This window comes from Pimephales promelas, chromosome 21 (assembly GCF_988280905.1).
Source record: "Pimephales promelas chromosome 21, fPimPro1.hap1.1, whole genome shotgun sequence".
Lineage (NCBI taxonomy): Eukaryota > Metazoa > Chordata > Actinopteri > Cypriniformes > Leuciscidae > Pimephales > Pimephales promelas.
The window spans coordinates 3135454-3151586 of record NC_142789.1 but is presented as its reverse complement, the minus strand read 5'-3'; the positions used below and the strand labels follow the sequence as shown (position 1 = coordinate 3151586).

The window sequence follows — 16133 nt, the reverse complement described above, 5'->3', positions numbered from 1 at the left end:
GTAATGCCCAGGAGAGCAATCAGGTTTAGTTTCAGCCTCATGTAAGAGCATGAGGAGAGCTAGACGGAAAAAAAACAAACCATAGGGAAAATCCTAGAGGAATGTAAAACCACATTCATTCACCCTGCTGAGAATGAGTCTGTCCAGGCGGCTGTTTTGCCCCATCTAGATTTGGACTAATTTCTCACCCAACAGGGCAGAAGAAATAGAAAATGCTTTGTCTAAACTCGAGGCCTCTGGCCAGACCACCATGATGGCATTCTTGCGTTAATGACCCGGAGAATATTCTTTTCTACTTCCACCTCTCCTAGTATGGGGAAGCTTATACCATGTGTAGCCTAACATTCATTATTCTATTTCTATCTGAACTCATAAAGCTTCTGCCAAAATCTGCAATGCATTAACAACTCTCTGAATTTGATTAAAACATATGTGATTGATAAATGGGTTGTGCTTTAATTTACAGTATATGCACATAGCAAATAAATTAACAAGTAATATAAAGGTAACTATGTGTCATAGTTAATTTAACAACATGGCAAGCAAGACTGGTTTCTTAACATTCAGGTCGACATGCATAAAACTAAAACAGAAAGCCATGAAAGCTTCCCGAACATGGCAGAGGTTTTAAAGCTTTAGAGTGAGATAGTGATATAACTAATAAAGTTGAGTGTTGAATTGCAGTAAATACTATTATATTAGTCTCGTTTTCAATTTCTTTCACAATTCTGTTTGATTTGAAACAGTTCATTTGTCTTTATTCAAAATGTATATTATTGTTCATATTTCTGGGACAACTCAGTACTTTTGTGGTTGAGTACACTATAAGTACATTGAAAGTGCATGTAAAGTAAAATAAAGCGCAATCATGTAACATGCTTTTAATTAAAAGCATAACATGCTTTTAATCTCAGTTGACATGCAGACATATACTGAAACATAATTATTCTGATACTGCATTAATAAATTCAACATCCCACACCGTAATGTTAACTTTTATTAAAAGACATTAAAAAAAAATGTAAAGCAACAATTAAAAAATAAAATTCTAATGCTGTCCTGCAGCGATTGTTTGGTCCCATGATTTGATAACCTGACGGGGAAAAGAAGAGAAAAACTCGTCAAAACTACCAAAAACACAAATGGCATACTTAAATTTAATTATTGACTCGTTATTGCCTGGTATTAAACATTCATATGCATTTAAAACCTGTGACATACTGTCACAAAGGAAAATTCCCCCAAAAAATGCATCAAAACTTGTGGTAAAAAGATAGCTTACCGTTTCAAATACTCTGTCCGTCCGACTCTGCAAACATGGGTAAAACCGCAGTTTCATAATAGGAATGTTAAAATGTTTGTGCAGTTGCTGTTTGCGACACACTGGAAATAAAGAAAAGAATAATTTGAATAACAACTTTAGATACCAAACGATGATAAATCGAATGAAATGAACTCACCTTCAAGTTCACAGATCGTTTGCATTTGCTGTAACTGTGTCACAGGTATAAAATCCACCAGTTTATATCCCTGGAAAAAGAAGGAATCGACTTAAAACCCAAACAAGGAGACCAACAAACAGACATGTAGTCAAGCACAGAAAGGTTGAAGTGTCTCATGCACCACTGACACAAAAGACTACTTTTAGAACATAAAATTTAGAAACCGAACCTTACTTAAGACACAGTTGAAAATGTGGTCACTGTGATAGTTCGGCAGTCATGTTTTCACCACAACCACGAAAACAACCAAGCAACAAAATCTTTACACTGTTACCTCATTTTGATGAGCACAAATAATTCACATGAAAGAAAACTAAAATGCTCCTCTTACCTACCAGTCTGGCATGTTAAACACCTTACTTTGGTAGCTGTTTCTCGCTAGTCTTACAACAGCAATCATCTGTTCTCAATAAGACTTGCTGGCGATCCCAATAAGCTAGCCTCTCAGCTGGCTCATCCCAACGGCTAGCCTCTCTTCGATGAAGCGCTTCTCAACAGTCTCTTCTCTTTGGCTAGACTTTAAGCTGGCTCCTTCCTCCTCTGCTGGCACTTCTGACCGTTTACGTGCGAGATTGCTCTCGGGTGGCAATTCAGAGTTGCTAAAAATCCTCGTACGGATTTCATTCAGCACAGGAACTCGTACAGAGGAACATAGCTTGTCCAAAGGATGAACTACTTGCTACCCATATGTTGCACAATACAAAAAGACTAGAACGTGCGCTAGGCCCAATTATAAAAGTAAATGAGCAAGCTGATTACGCTAAATTAGGTAATGTACGCAATCTGATTACTGCTATTTCACATGGATGTTAAAAATATAACCCGGGATTATATTAAATAGTCAGCAACCAATGTCAGGTTTCAATGTGACTTTAGGGTAAATACTCTACGGAATCAGGGTCCGTTGCGTTTAACACAATCATGCAACTGGGCGGGTACTGAAGAACATCATTTACCAAATCAAAACACTGACGAATGCAATTAAATAAAAAAAAACTGGAGCGGTTTATTTAATCTTGATTGGTGACTGTTTACATTTAAAAAAAAAAAAAAAAAAAAAAAAAAATCAAAAGACAGACACCTTACTGGTTCAAGAGAAAAGCCAACACAATTAAACCCTGCATAAAACCTCATTGGAATGCTTTGCACTACATAGACAAAAAATAAAAAGGGAAAACTACAAACTAGCAAGTTTCTTCAAGGACAAGAGTACTTTTGAAACGTTCCTTTTTTGTTTCTTTTTTTTTTTTTACACTTTCAAAACCCCCAACCCCATTCCCACATGATTTTCCTCCCCTACTGAACACGTTCTCTTCGCGTGGCAGACGTTAATATCGCCACCACGCTGCTTGGCTGGGCAGATCTAGGTGTAAACCTGCTTGCTTCTCTCCTTTCCCTGTCATCTCTCTCTGGCTCTCCTCTAAGTACTGTGGCCTGTTGGACAATACGGAACATAAATTCAGTTACACTTTGCAACCTTGCTTTGTCTTTATCAAGAGCTGAACTGGAGGGGAATGAGTAGTAGTAGCACAGAAGCAAACCTTCAGGTCAGCTAAGACTGCATTGTTAGGACAATGAGGATGGGTTTGCATGTGCTGCAGCCAGAAGGTTTGGAGAGCAACTCAAAATCAACATTCGTCTTGTGATACTGGATCTTAGCTTAACAACATTTGAAGGTTTGCTGCTGGATCCCCTGCACTGAAAACTCAATGGTTTTACTAATTTACCGACCAATTGAAGAGTGATTAGGGGCTAACATTTGCATAGGTTACGCATCTTATGAGATGTTTGGACATGGATGAGCTAAAAAACTGATGGCAAACTTTAGAGAGCCCTTTTTGCATAAGCGGGCCGATTCTTACCCTGGTATTTAAAACCTTCGCCCGCCAGAGCTGCCTCCATAACCACCACTGGAGCCTCCTCCATAACCACCTATAAAAAGAAGCATGATCGAGCTGAGACAAAATTTCAGTCATAATAGTGCCATAATTGCTGCTTTTGATAACATCCCAACTTCCAAAAGAGCCTTAAAAGGTTGCATCAGTGATTACAGACCGAAAAAAGCCCCAAATATAAATGATCACATTCATGTAATCTTTCCTGATGATCCGCTAGCTAGGGCTGAAACAATTAGTCGACAAATTTCTTTTGTTGTCGAGTAGTCGTTTGATCTCACTTGACCTAATGTAAGGGCGTACAATATTGCGATTTGACCGCTACGGCGCTTTGGCACTTCACAAATGCTATTGCGATAAAAGAAAAAACAGCGCGAATTATGACGGAGTGCAAACAAATCCGAACTAGCAAGGTTTGGGAAAGTTTAAAACTTAAAACCAACAATGCTGTCGTGTGCAATACATGCAAGGCGGAACTTGCTTTTCACGGGAGCACAACATGCATGTTGGAGCACTTAAAGAGGACACATCCTGACACAAGAGGAGCCGGTGAGAATCGAGTGTTCTCCAGCTGGAGCTAACTAAATAGTGGTAACAAAACTCCCTTTATTAGATAATGCAATACTACTACTAATAATATTATGAATAATAATATAATTACAGTAATGTGATGATTTATTTAGCATTGAATAAAGCTTGATCAAGCTTAGGAGTTAGGGCTGTTTTTATTATTGTAACACTATTAGGTAATATAGTCTTATCACTCATTGCCTGTATTTTGTTCCATAATGATGAAGACTTACAAAAGGAGATGTTAGGAAGAATATCATGGCAGTTACTTTTTCTTTTTTATACTGTAAATTAAAAGGTGAATGAGAGCATCTCTGTCAGCTCAATTGTCATGTAAAAAAAGACTGTAATTTTATATTTATAATAATGGTTTGCAGATTAATATTTACCCTTTTTTTGTGTCCTGAAGTAAATATCCCTTTTTCTGTTTCAGTTCTAAGAAAAGCAGTGGGTCTATTAAACAATGCTTAGAGAGCATTTGTGTGTGATTTGAGTTGGACTGAAATCTGAAAACTTAAAGAGAATGACCTGTTTAGTTGGCTCAAGTTCATTAAAACAACTATTTCAAAAGCAAAAAAAATCTTTTTTTATATTATAGTAATATGTATAATGAATTGAAAAAGGTGAATAACAGTTCCAAACTTACTGATAAGCCGGCAAAATAAACAACGATTAGTCGATTAATCGTTCTAATAATCGATTATCAAAATAATCGTTTGTTGCAGCCCTACCGCTAGCTGCACCATAAGAAGGACGTCAAAAAAAAAAACGCGTCTCTGAAATCTGCACTCAAAAACAATTGGTTTCACCAACCACTTAAAAATAAAATAAATAGTGTTCCAACCAATCACCGACAGCGGGTGTTGGGAGGTTTTGCGCTTGTGCACGGCTGCAAGCGAAGTCGAAGCCAGCGTCTATCAACGAACCCATGTCGGTGACCAACCCACGTCTGCGACCAACCCACGTCTGCCTACAGAGACGCGTTTTTATTTGATGGCCTGCTTATGGGGCGGATCATTAGGAAAGATTAGATGAATGTGATCATTTATGTTCTGGCCTTCTTTGGGCCTGTAATCGCTGATAGTCCAGTTCACACCAAGGACGATTGCGCTAATGATATAGCTCTAAAAATCATTCTCAATATTCAAGAATTGAAGAGTTCACACCACAGCTATAATGATAAAGGCACAGAGGAACAATATCGTTGGAATCACTTTCAGAGCGATTTTTTCCTGGTAATTAACAAAAAAAATTTTTGACAGCCAATCAGAATCCATCCTGCTGTAAAGAGCGCGAACATTTAAAGTGACAGACCAGCAGGCACTTAGAAAAAAAACAAAAGCTATCGTCCGCTAGTGTGGGCGCTAATCTTTGTAGTTATCAATATGCTATGTGATAAAAAGTGTCTTTTCCGTTTTAATCAGACTAGCGGTAATGACAATATGCGAGGAGCGACAGGAGATTCTCTTTTAGAAACGGTTTGTATTTCTGTGACGTCCCTGCTGGAACAACAACATACAAAGTATGGCAATGATAATCTAAGGTATTGATTCAATTCTTTAAACATTAAATAACTATCATTTTGTGTGACCTTTATAGCCATAATCAAAGCCACAATGGATCATTCGACCCAGATATTGAAAATAAATGAAATGAAAGGAAACAACAATGTTTAAACTGTAAACCAAAAGTGTTTTCTATGACAAACATCGTTTCAGTCAATCAGTATGTATTTTTAATAATGCGAATATCTTGAAACATTTGTGTATTTGTTTATGTGCGAGTGAAGTGCGTTTTCAGAAAGAGCTCCGCCCACACGCTCTTCTGATTGGCTGTGATATATGACTGATTTTGTCATGTCCTGTTGATGAGTCACATCTGGTGTAGACGGACAAATTGCTTGTCGCTGGAATTGTATCGCATCTGGTTAAGACACGGAGTTAGTGTAACAGTTTGAATTGAAATATAATATTATAATACCACACCCTGGAACTCCAGAGTTCTCGCGAGAGCACACGTTTAATTTGCTCAGCGAGTTACTTAGGCATTGAGTAATGATGCTCATTAACTATGCCCTTGTATCTGAGCTGCACCAATCACATCAGTCCAGAGGCGAGATGACGACAGCGCTGCGATGTCGAAGTCATTAGTAAACATTGGAAGATGGCTATGAATGAACACCACTTGTTTGAAATGGCTTTGGCCGCTACAATGAACGAGTTAGACTTATCTAAAAGAGGAACAGAAGATGACGCCCGAATCATTCCTTTGCAAGAAGGACATTTTTGCCGTTTTGCCGACCGGATAAGCAAGAGTGTAATCTACCAGTTAGCACCGTTGGTAACGTTAGCTAAGCGTATGGGGCTTTTTTTTTATTATTGTTGCGATTGGTCGTAGTGTTTTCCAATTGCATGCATTGAGATTTTCAAATGCATGCTTGGTGCCGCCCCTCGAGTTGGCCGATTTTCATTACTCAATGCCAAACCCTTAATCTTTCAGATTTGGATCTGGATTTCCAGGCTAATAATACAATGCACAACACTGCAATATTCACTCACCACCATATGGGCCGCCGCCACCGCCGCCACCACCGCTCCTTCCACCACCACCACCTCCGTAGTTTCCTCCCTTCATCGGGCCGTAGTTAGAGGAAGATTGGTTGTTGTAGTTGCCAAAGTCATTATAGTCGTTGCCGCCACCACCACCGCCACCTCCAAAGTTGCCTGTGAAAATTCAGTGATATTTGCTACAGAAGCAGAAGGGTCCCGTATATAGAACCATTTTGACAATATATACTTAGTTTTAACATTTTATGACTTACTGGTGCTCTTTGCGTTTGACATTTTTTATTTATTAAAATTAAACGAATGTCCTATATTTCACTTTGATAATATTTTTTTAATAATTTGTATTTTATGGTACTTATTTATATTTGCACTGTATTTATAATCCCTCTATTCAGGTTTTGAGCATAGAACTGAAAATGTTATTTCCAACGTAAATCTTGAATGCTTTAGAGCAGTGTTTCCCAACCCTGTTCCTGGCGGCACACCAACACTGCGTGTTTTCTTTGTCTCCCTAATCAAACACACCCGATTCAACCCATCAGCTCATTAACCCACCTGATTATGAGCTGATGGGTTGAATCAGGTGTGTTTGATAAGGGAGACAAAGAATAAACGCAGTGTTGGTGTGCCGCCAGGAACAGGGTTGGGAAACACTGCTTTAGAGCATAGACTCAAGTCTGATTTCTTTTTAATGATGACACTTGGCACATTATTGCTGAAGTTAAAAAAAGTTTAAAAAAATACAGAATCTAACATTTATTGTTATGAAAAATGCACAAAAATACTATTTTCAATTTTATATGAAATACATATAATTTCAAAAATCATGTTTTACTCTAAATCTGCATTAAAAATCAAAGCCATAAATCTAAACAAATTGAGGTCCAAATTTGAGTTAAAAAATAAGCTTTCAGTAAGATTCTATTTGGTGGCAGTACCAAAAATTCTCACTAGATGAAATTAATCTCCCATTCATTTCCACTGCAGTCATTTTTGACCACAAGGAGCGCAAGTGTGACTCATTTTCATGAGCATTTAACCTTTTTGAATCGTTTCCATAATTTTTTGTGTTCACACAAGTGCCTTTACCAAGTTTTGTACCATTCCGATGAATTAAAAATAAATAAATAAAATCTGAGGAGCACCAGATGGTTAAAACAAAAAAACAAAAATGAGAACACGAAGGGCTAACAAGATAACTGACCTCCTCCAAAGTTGCCTCCTCCACCACCATTGTTGTAGTTATCATATCCGCCGCCGCCACCGTATCCTCCACCTTGGTTTCCATAACCGCCGCCTCCACCACCTCCTCCTCCATAACCACGGTTTCCACCACCGTAATTCGACCCGCCTCCACCATAGCCGCCTGATAGATGGTGGATAAATCAAACATTATTGTGGAAACAATGTTTAACAGTCAAGTGTATAAAAATAAAAAATGTAAACCTATAGATTTACCATTCCCTCCGTAGCCGTTATATCCACCATCATTTCCACCGTAACCTCCTCCACCACCTCCTCTTCCTCCTCCACCACCTCCACCTCCTCCTCCATATCCACCTACAAATGAAAAACATCTCAAAATTAAAAAAAAAACTCATAAAGAACAGCTTAAACCAGTAGTTTTCATGCAGTTGGGTCAGAGTACCATCGGAGTTGTCCTTACAACCCAAATAACCTTCTTCCACAATTATTCCATGAAATAATTTTAAAAAATGTGAAATGAAGGACTAATTGGGGCTGTCACGAAAACCGCAATATTGTATGCCATTGTATGCTATGCCATTGCCTTGTTTTACACTTCATGCATGTGTATTGAGTTAATAACAATTTCAAGTGACGAATGTAATTTTCTCTTTCTACCTTGTAGATTTGCACTAAACAAGCCTAAACAGAGTCAAGCAGTGCTGATACTGGTAAAAGATCAGCAGTCTTTATTGTGTTTTCACACCTGCCTCATTTAGGCTATGTTTACACAAAAAGGATCTGAACAGAAAACGCAAAATTGGAGTTGCGTTATCACTTTTAATTTTGTGTTTAGACCAGGGTTATGAGTGGGTGCATATGGTAACGCAAAAGTGTGAAATTCGATGTAGTACGCACTCCAGGCTGCTAGTTGGCCATGTGAACAGAGCTGAGGTACTTTTAACATGTAATCTGCACGCATGCAAATCATTAAAGCATTGTGGATCTCTGTGGAAAAAAAACAGCGCATATACTCATTTACATGAATCGCAGCCTTTACATGAATCTCACAATGGCACAATGCTCCATTATGATTTTAAATGGTTAATATATCACATAACTTTAGAAAACAATGTAATAGACTCTATGCACGATCGCTTCCGGGTTTGTCTCAGCACGCCCAATTACTTCCAGTGCTGCGTCAGAAGCCGGTTTTGCATTATTAGGTGCAGATAGTGTCAAATTACACTTGCTGTTTACAAAAACTTCCGTCGGTTAACGTGAATGATGTTAACAACACTGTGAGGCAGTAAGTGGTCACACATAAGAGTAAAAAAGAGAAGGGCTTTAAATTGTATATTTTGAGCTACATCAACAACTTTGAGGGTGAGTGTTCTCTGATTTCGTATGAAATCGAACAAGCGAATCAGTTTCTAAAATAGTTGTCTCCGTTTCTGAGAAAGTGAATTTTTTTTCTTTGCCTGCAGAACGCGCTTGCGGAAGTAAAGAAGCTGGCGGAGATTCTTTCGGACACACATCAGCAGTAGGGGTGGCACGGTTCACAAAACCCACGGTTCGGTTTGTATCACGGTTTTAGGGTCACGGTTTTCGGTTCTGTACGGTTCTTGTTATTTTTTCTTTTAATCTTAACACTCCAGAAATGTACTTCAGCATGTGATATATAGCTTAATTATCCACACTTTAGGATACAGTATTAAAAAAATATATATATTATATTCGTGCAATCATGCACAAACTGAATTTGACTCTTTGACTTTAAGCACATTTTGGGACTATCTCAGAGGAAAGCTAGGTGAGATTTAGATACAGCAAGAGAGAATAAATTGACATGCTTTTTGTTTATTTGGCAAAAAAAGGAGAATGTGTATCACTATCTCTACAAGAACTTGTGCATTTTTATCACATAAATCTTATTCACACAAAGAAATTAACTTTCATGTATCAACTGCTAACTTTTGTAGCTCTTACCAAAATTCTATCTTTTAAAAGAAAAAGAGAGGAACTCCTAAAACACTGTCTTTTAAATGTCAATATACATGAAACCTCATTGCCTATAGATAATTAAGCTATAATAGCAATAGCAAAGGCCATAAACATAAAGTGAAATTTAAGTTCAACCTCAACACAAAAACAGTATCAACAATGCTTCTATTCCCAAAATGTGAGGGTACTTTTTCCACTTAAAATTAAAGTGCAGGATTTGGAAACGTATGACTGAAGCTCTTATCTATACATAAAGTGCCACTGTAGCGTTATATTAAAATATCATAACATGAAATCCAAAATGTTCCCACTCATACGACGCTGGCGCATCCTCCAACTCCCTCATCTCTCTCCCACTTGCCATTTCTCCACGTACCATGACCTGCAGCGCTCCATACTCCACTTTTACTGGCTTGATTACTAACTTGAACTAGCTGGCTGCACCGAGCGATCGGAAATGACATCAAATCGACTCGCGCTAGTATGATGTTATTCACCGGTCGCTTTGTGCAGCGCCGGTCCAAGTCGAACAAGTTTATGTCGCGCGAAAAGAAAACACGTCACATACGGGCACGAGGTTACATTGCGCATGCGTCGAACCGTGAGACGCACACACGCTCCGAACCAAGACAAGCGAACCGAACGGTTCGGGTGTTTTTTCATGTACCATGCCACCCCTAATCAGCAGGGTTCATGCATAGAGCGTATAAAGCGGTTAATGGATTCTCGTCCATCGAACGAACCACTTCTGGTATTTTGCAGGTCACTCGACACGAGTAAATTGTAATCAAGGATATTTTAAAATAGAGCACTCAACTTAAATCGAGGAATCGTTGCAGCCCTACATACAAACTATGTAGTATATGACAACCAGGGATACAATTAGCCTGCGCAGATGTCTCTCCATAGTATGACTTACAAAACGACTAAGTTTCCGCTAGAAAAAAAATGGTGCGGGTCACAGTGACGGACATTTTGATCATATGCCTGTCAAATATCGCCTCTCAGTGGCCTGTTCACATATTTTGCGCGCTCAAGTTTGTTATTTCAAACATATACGCACTCATAATGGAAATTTTTTCCAAACGCGTCCACACCGCATCTAGATAAAAACATCTCGGTGTGGATTGAGGTAGGTCTGCTATTTTTTATTTAACTAAGAATCTTAGTCTAATGGAAAAAAATTGCTGGTTTTGCCCTACTGGATACATTTTGTTGAAATCATGGAGATTTACATTCGCATCTAATCATTTAGCTGACGCTTTTATCCAAAGTGACTTACAATTGCTATACATGTCAGAGGTCGCACGCCTCTGGAGCAACTAGGGGTTAAAAGTCTTGCTCAGGGACACATTGGTGTCTCACAGTGGATTCGAACCCGGGTCTTTATACATTTTTGGCTTATTCTCAAATTCAGATTGTGTTAGGAGGGCTATTACGCCATTTTAATCAGACAATTTGACCGGAGAGATTAAATTGTCGGACATTTAATTTTTTTCCCGGCCAATGTCCAGTAATTACCGGCCAACAAACAAAATAAATAAAATCCCGCACGTTAATTCTGACCAATCGAAGAACGGTTTAGGAAATACCTTCAAAGACACATCTGGCCAATGAGTGATGTGGATGTTGTCACGTAACTGCATTTTGGTTCGTTTCACCAACGGATTCAGACCAGAGCAATCAACTGTGTTGTGAAAAGGAACTAAAACGGCTGAAAATGACTAACTGTCAGGATTCTGTTCTGCTATCCGGACCCTTATTTTTGCATTCTGTTCCCCCGCTCTGTTTAGTTTAGCTTTCATTGGTTTCTGATTATGTTCTTGTTCATTGCTAGAGTTGTGTATTAGTTTCACGTATGTCTAGTTTACTTTCCTTTGCTCTACGCTTGTTTATATAGACCTTGTTTATGCATTATATGGTTTGCATTATTGTGCTTCGTGTTCAGAAAATTAATAAAGCCTGTTTTGTTTTTGACTCTGTCTTCGTGCCTTCTGACCACATCGTTATACTTATTTGCATAGCACATACACACACACACACACACAAAAAAAAAGGCAATTTCTTTCACTGCTAGAGCACTAGGATCTAATTATTCATATTTGATGATGTATGCAATTGTATTTTAAGAACGTGTGAGTAAGTTAAATTTCATGTTTACTAAAGTAATATTAGGGGAAATTCAAGAAACTCTGCTATAGAGCACTACAACGATAAAAAAATAAAAACATATGCAAAACGGTACCTCCTCCATATCCACCACCTCCTCTTCCAAAGTTTCCACCGCCACCACCCCCTCGCCCACCTGATGGGTTTTATGAAAGATTTTAATAGTCAGAACAAAACATCACAGGACTACGCGACAGCTAAAATGATTGACTCTGAGGAAATTTACGGCATATCATTTCCATTAAGCAATTCTCACCTCGTGGAGTCATGGAGACTCTGTTCATCTCCTCTCTGGAGAGAGCTTTCCTGACTTCACAGTTGTGTCCATTCACTGTATGGTACTTCTGAACTGTGGATCAAAGGAAGAAAAAAAATTGACACTGTTTTAAAAGAAATATATTTATATACAGTAGTCAAAGTGGATCAAGAACGGGCCTAAGACAAGAACGGGTATTGTTCACAATGCATGTATAACTTTGATGAATGGTTTTGATTCTCTTCAAATAGAGAGACACTGCTGTATCAGGGCTCGAGACTAACGGCGTCCTATCGTCCTGGGGACGATAGAAAATGTGTTTAGGACGAACAGAAATATTCTCCAGGACGCCTACAGGACGAAAGACATTTTGTATGCGTGTTCACAGGGCTCGAATTTCGGCGCGGGTATTGCGCATAATTCTAATCATTCCCGCAGGTCTCCTAATTATAATGCGGGATATTCCCGCAATCGTAATCCACATAGATTATAAAATGCCAGACGCAATTTCACAAACAGCGTCAGTGTTTAGCGGCGCCGCGTCTTCTCTTCTCTCAAACTGTTGTGGAAGGCAAGCATCAGTCACTGCTGCGATAATACACACTCGCGTTCAGGAGTGGGACATGACGGGATATGCACGTGAACAATCGGGCTAGCAGTGCATCCTGAATGAAGTTTACCATTTGCACGTCTTTTTTAAGTCTTACCAGTTTAAACATTCAGGCGATTTTAAACTGATCAGTGCTCGCGCGCTCTCTGGGATGACTATGCGCACATAGAAAATCCACCTCAAGAACAGCTGGCCAGTAACAAAAGTTATTTTTCACGGATTATATTGCATTTAACATGCAAAACTATGTCAATTTCGGTCTTCGTGAGTATAATAGTCTAAATATAGTCGGTTTTGTCTTTAATAAGCATAAAACGCATGCCAGCATAATGAACACAGAATCCGTGCCATAGCTCTTAAAGAGACAGCAACCATATGTCTCGGTCATTAATTTTGTCGTGAAAACAACAAGTTTAAGGAATTAAAGTTAAAGGAATCAGGATTGATAGCCTATGTAGACCTATTTAATTTATTTTGGACTAAAATAATATCCAGTGTTATTTTCCATTTGATTACTTTATTCAGTTTCTGTCTATGAAAACTTTAAAAACTTTTTTCTTTATTTTTCATTATTTGTATTTTTATTGTATTTATTTTTGCAACTTTTTTCAATTTAATTAAACAATTTAAATCAAGCGTTGTGTTGTGTAAATTCTTAACAACATTTCCCCATTGTAAAAATGCAATGAGTGCAAACATTCAGGCAAGATAAACAATAATTTTGTTTGGAAAAAAATAAGGTATTTTTTTAAGTCACAGTAGTTAAATCTGTATCTGTATTGCATGTTCAAACTTTAAAATCATTCATATTAACTGCTTAATAGATTTTTTTTCTCTGCAAGTATGTAGGTTTGGAAATTTTAGAGAAATTCTAAATTAATGCATTACAGTTGAACTAAACCCATTATATTTTAGTCATCTGAATTGTTTTAGTTAACTAACAGCTATGGATGATAACAGCAGGTACAGAAACAAAAGTTTTATTTTGGGACGGCTGACATTCACTTTAGGACGGTTCAAATTGTCATTCAGGACGGTTCCAGGACAGAGGTGAAAAAAGTTAGTCTGGAGCCCTGTGCTGTATATAAAACTGCTGACAGTCAAATAAACAGCAGTCACTTACTGACAATCCTGTCAACGGAGTCGTGGTCGTCAAACGTTATGAAGGCGAAGCCCCTCCTCTTATCACTGTTCTTCTCTGTCATGATGTTCACTTCTTCAATTTTACCGAACTGGCAGAAATACTCGCGCAGGTGCTCCTCATCTGTGTCTTCTTTGATTCCGCCCACAAAAATCTTTTTAACGGTGGAGTGAGCGCCTGGTCTGCTCGAGTCCTGTAATCAGGGAAATTAGAGTCCTGACATCAATTATTCGAATACAAATGTAAGATAAAAATATTGTTATTAATATACAAGAGAATTCTTTTTAAATAGACATTTTAAAAATTGTTAGTGGTAGTGTTTTTTTTATTTGATTTTATAAAAACTGGGAAAATGTATATTTCACAAAATGCAAAAGTAAGAGAGAACCAATTAAATATTAATAGCTGATTATGTTGTAGTCAATGTATTGAGAACAAGAATTTAGCCTTTTTTTCAAAATAATTATCAGATAAATTATTTACCAAGTTTAGTTTTTGTTTTCGCTCATATTTAAAATAAAGAACCTAAATTATTCTCCTCATATTGGATGGTTTTATCCAAACTAATATCCCCCTCTGGCCACTACTGTGTGTGTGTGTACATATGTATGTGAGAGAGACACATACTAATTTGTTACACTGTTAATTTGTACATTTAAATTTAAGTTATGTTATAATATTTTATTATTTTGATGTCTTTATAATTATTATAAGTATTCAAAGCTTTGGAAATATTGAATTTGAAAGAGAGATTTCTAGTGGTAAATACCAGACTGTGGTTTAATTTTATTTTATATAAGCTGGAATACTGGTTGTGTAAGTGAGATTTGTCAGAATAAGCAACCTACTTCTCTAGAAACCGCCCTCTTGGGTTCAACAGCTCTTCCGTCGACTTTGTGCGGACGAGCGTCCATCGCTGCATCCACCTCACCCACTGAACTATAGGTCACGAACCCGAAACCCCTCGACCTCTTTGTGTTGGGGTCCCTCATCACCTGCGAGTAGAGAAGGGTTACGAAGTTGGTTTCAGTGCATGCTTTCGGTCATTAGCATGTGAATGCATTGCAGATGGACTCACCACACAGTCTGTAAGAGTTCCCCATTGCTCAAAATGGGCCCTTAGACTCTCATCTGTCGTCTCGAAACTGAGACCCCCTATAAAGAGTTTTCGGAGCTGCTCAGGCTCACGGGGGGGTTGCTGAGAGAAACAAAACCATTAAAAGTAAATATATTAAATGACAACTCTACAAACAGCTCTATGTTTGTAATTTACCTAATCAAACAGAAGCAGCATATATTTAATCAGGCATCTGCGCGTTTTCCAATTACACAATCCTAACGAACACTATAAAACAAGTTTCTTTAAAGAAAAGAGGCAAATTGAACCAGCTCGTTTATTCATTCACATCGAAACTGCAACTGTTGGTGCGCGCGGCCGATGTTGTGTAAAAATATTTTCGATCTGTTGTGCACGAGCTCATCGCGCGGCCTACCGCGGCAAAACAAATAACATGTATTTTCAAAACACCGACGGTAAAATAGATACACACAAACAGAACATGAGTATCGATAAAGCCCAAATGAATGCAGAATGACTGTTTGGAACAATTCGAAATAAACGAAATGTGCTACAGCTCGTGTATCGTTACGAGCCGCTGCTGCGAACAAAGAAATGAGACGAAGCCGCGGGCGTTTAATCATACACAATCGTCTTCCTAAATAAATAAATTTTCTCTTCGGCATTTTGCTTTTTAACAACTACAGGAAACTTTGCAGTTTTGCAGTTATAATGTAATCTATAAGCTACAAGCATAATATATTGGCTTTTTTTTTTACCTCTTTGGACATGGCGGTCTCCCGGTGACTGACAGCAGACCTCGCGCAAGTCTCGCAGAAAATGAGCGTGCGCGTACCCGGTCACTTGGGCCCTTACGTCGTGAGGTCACTGCGCATCGGCGGGACCACGCCCGCTTCCTTCTTTCGTGAGAGAAAATGGGGAATAGTATGTTCACATTTTGAATTGTCTATATTTTGTAAAATATTTTATTTACAAATGTAAAGTTTTAAGAATTGCACCAGTTTAATATATATTGAAAGAGCAGCCCAATATGCCTATGAGAACCAAGAAATTAATTGATTTGTTTAACCTGTATGATTTGTTTATGTAATGCCAATTGTTATATCTCAGTCTGTGAAGTCTTAAAGTTTCATTTATGTTAATGTTGGAATGCAAA

General features: G+C 38.1%; 2 protein-coding genes across 7 annotated transcripts in view; both read right to left on the bottom strand.

The window, feature by feature from the left end:
- Positions 1-16133, bottom strand: part of znf740a (zinc finger protein 740a) — a 380822-nt gene that overhangs the window by 326120 nt on the left and 38569 nt on the right. The window lies entirely within an intron of this gene.
- Positions 980-15886, bottom strand: hnrnpa1a (heterogeneous nuclear ribonucleoprotein A1a). 2 transcript variants are annotated; one of them, XM_039663286.2, is made up of 13 exons: positions 15736-15886; positions 14978-15097; positions 14748-14894; positions 13882-14092; positions 12149-12241; positions 11969-12028; positions 7993-8094; positions 7739-7900; positions 6526-6690; positions 3365-3434; positions 1461-2936; positions 1283-1383; positions 980-1093 (listed from the first exon to the last, which is right to left on the bottom strand). In XM_039663286.2, exons 1-10 carry the CDS (start codon positions 15745-15747, stop codon positions 3373-3375), a joined length of 1134 nt encoding a protein of 377 aa, XP_039519220.2. In that variant the 5' UTR covers positions 15748-15886; the 3' UTR covers positions 980-1093; positions 1283-1383; positions 1461-2936; positions 3365-3372. The 2 variants fall into 2 exon arrangements, with proteins under 2 accessions (XP_039519220.2, XP_039519223.2); XM_039663289.2 differs by lacking the exon at positions 11969-12028.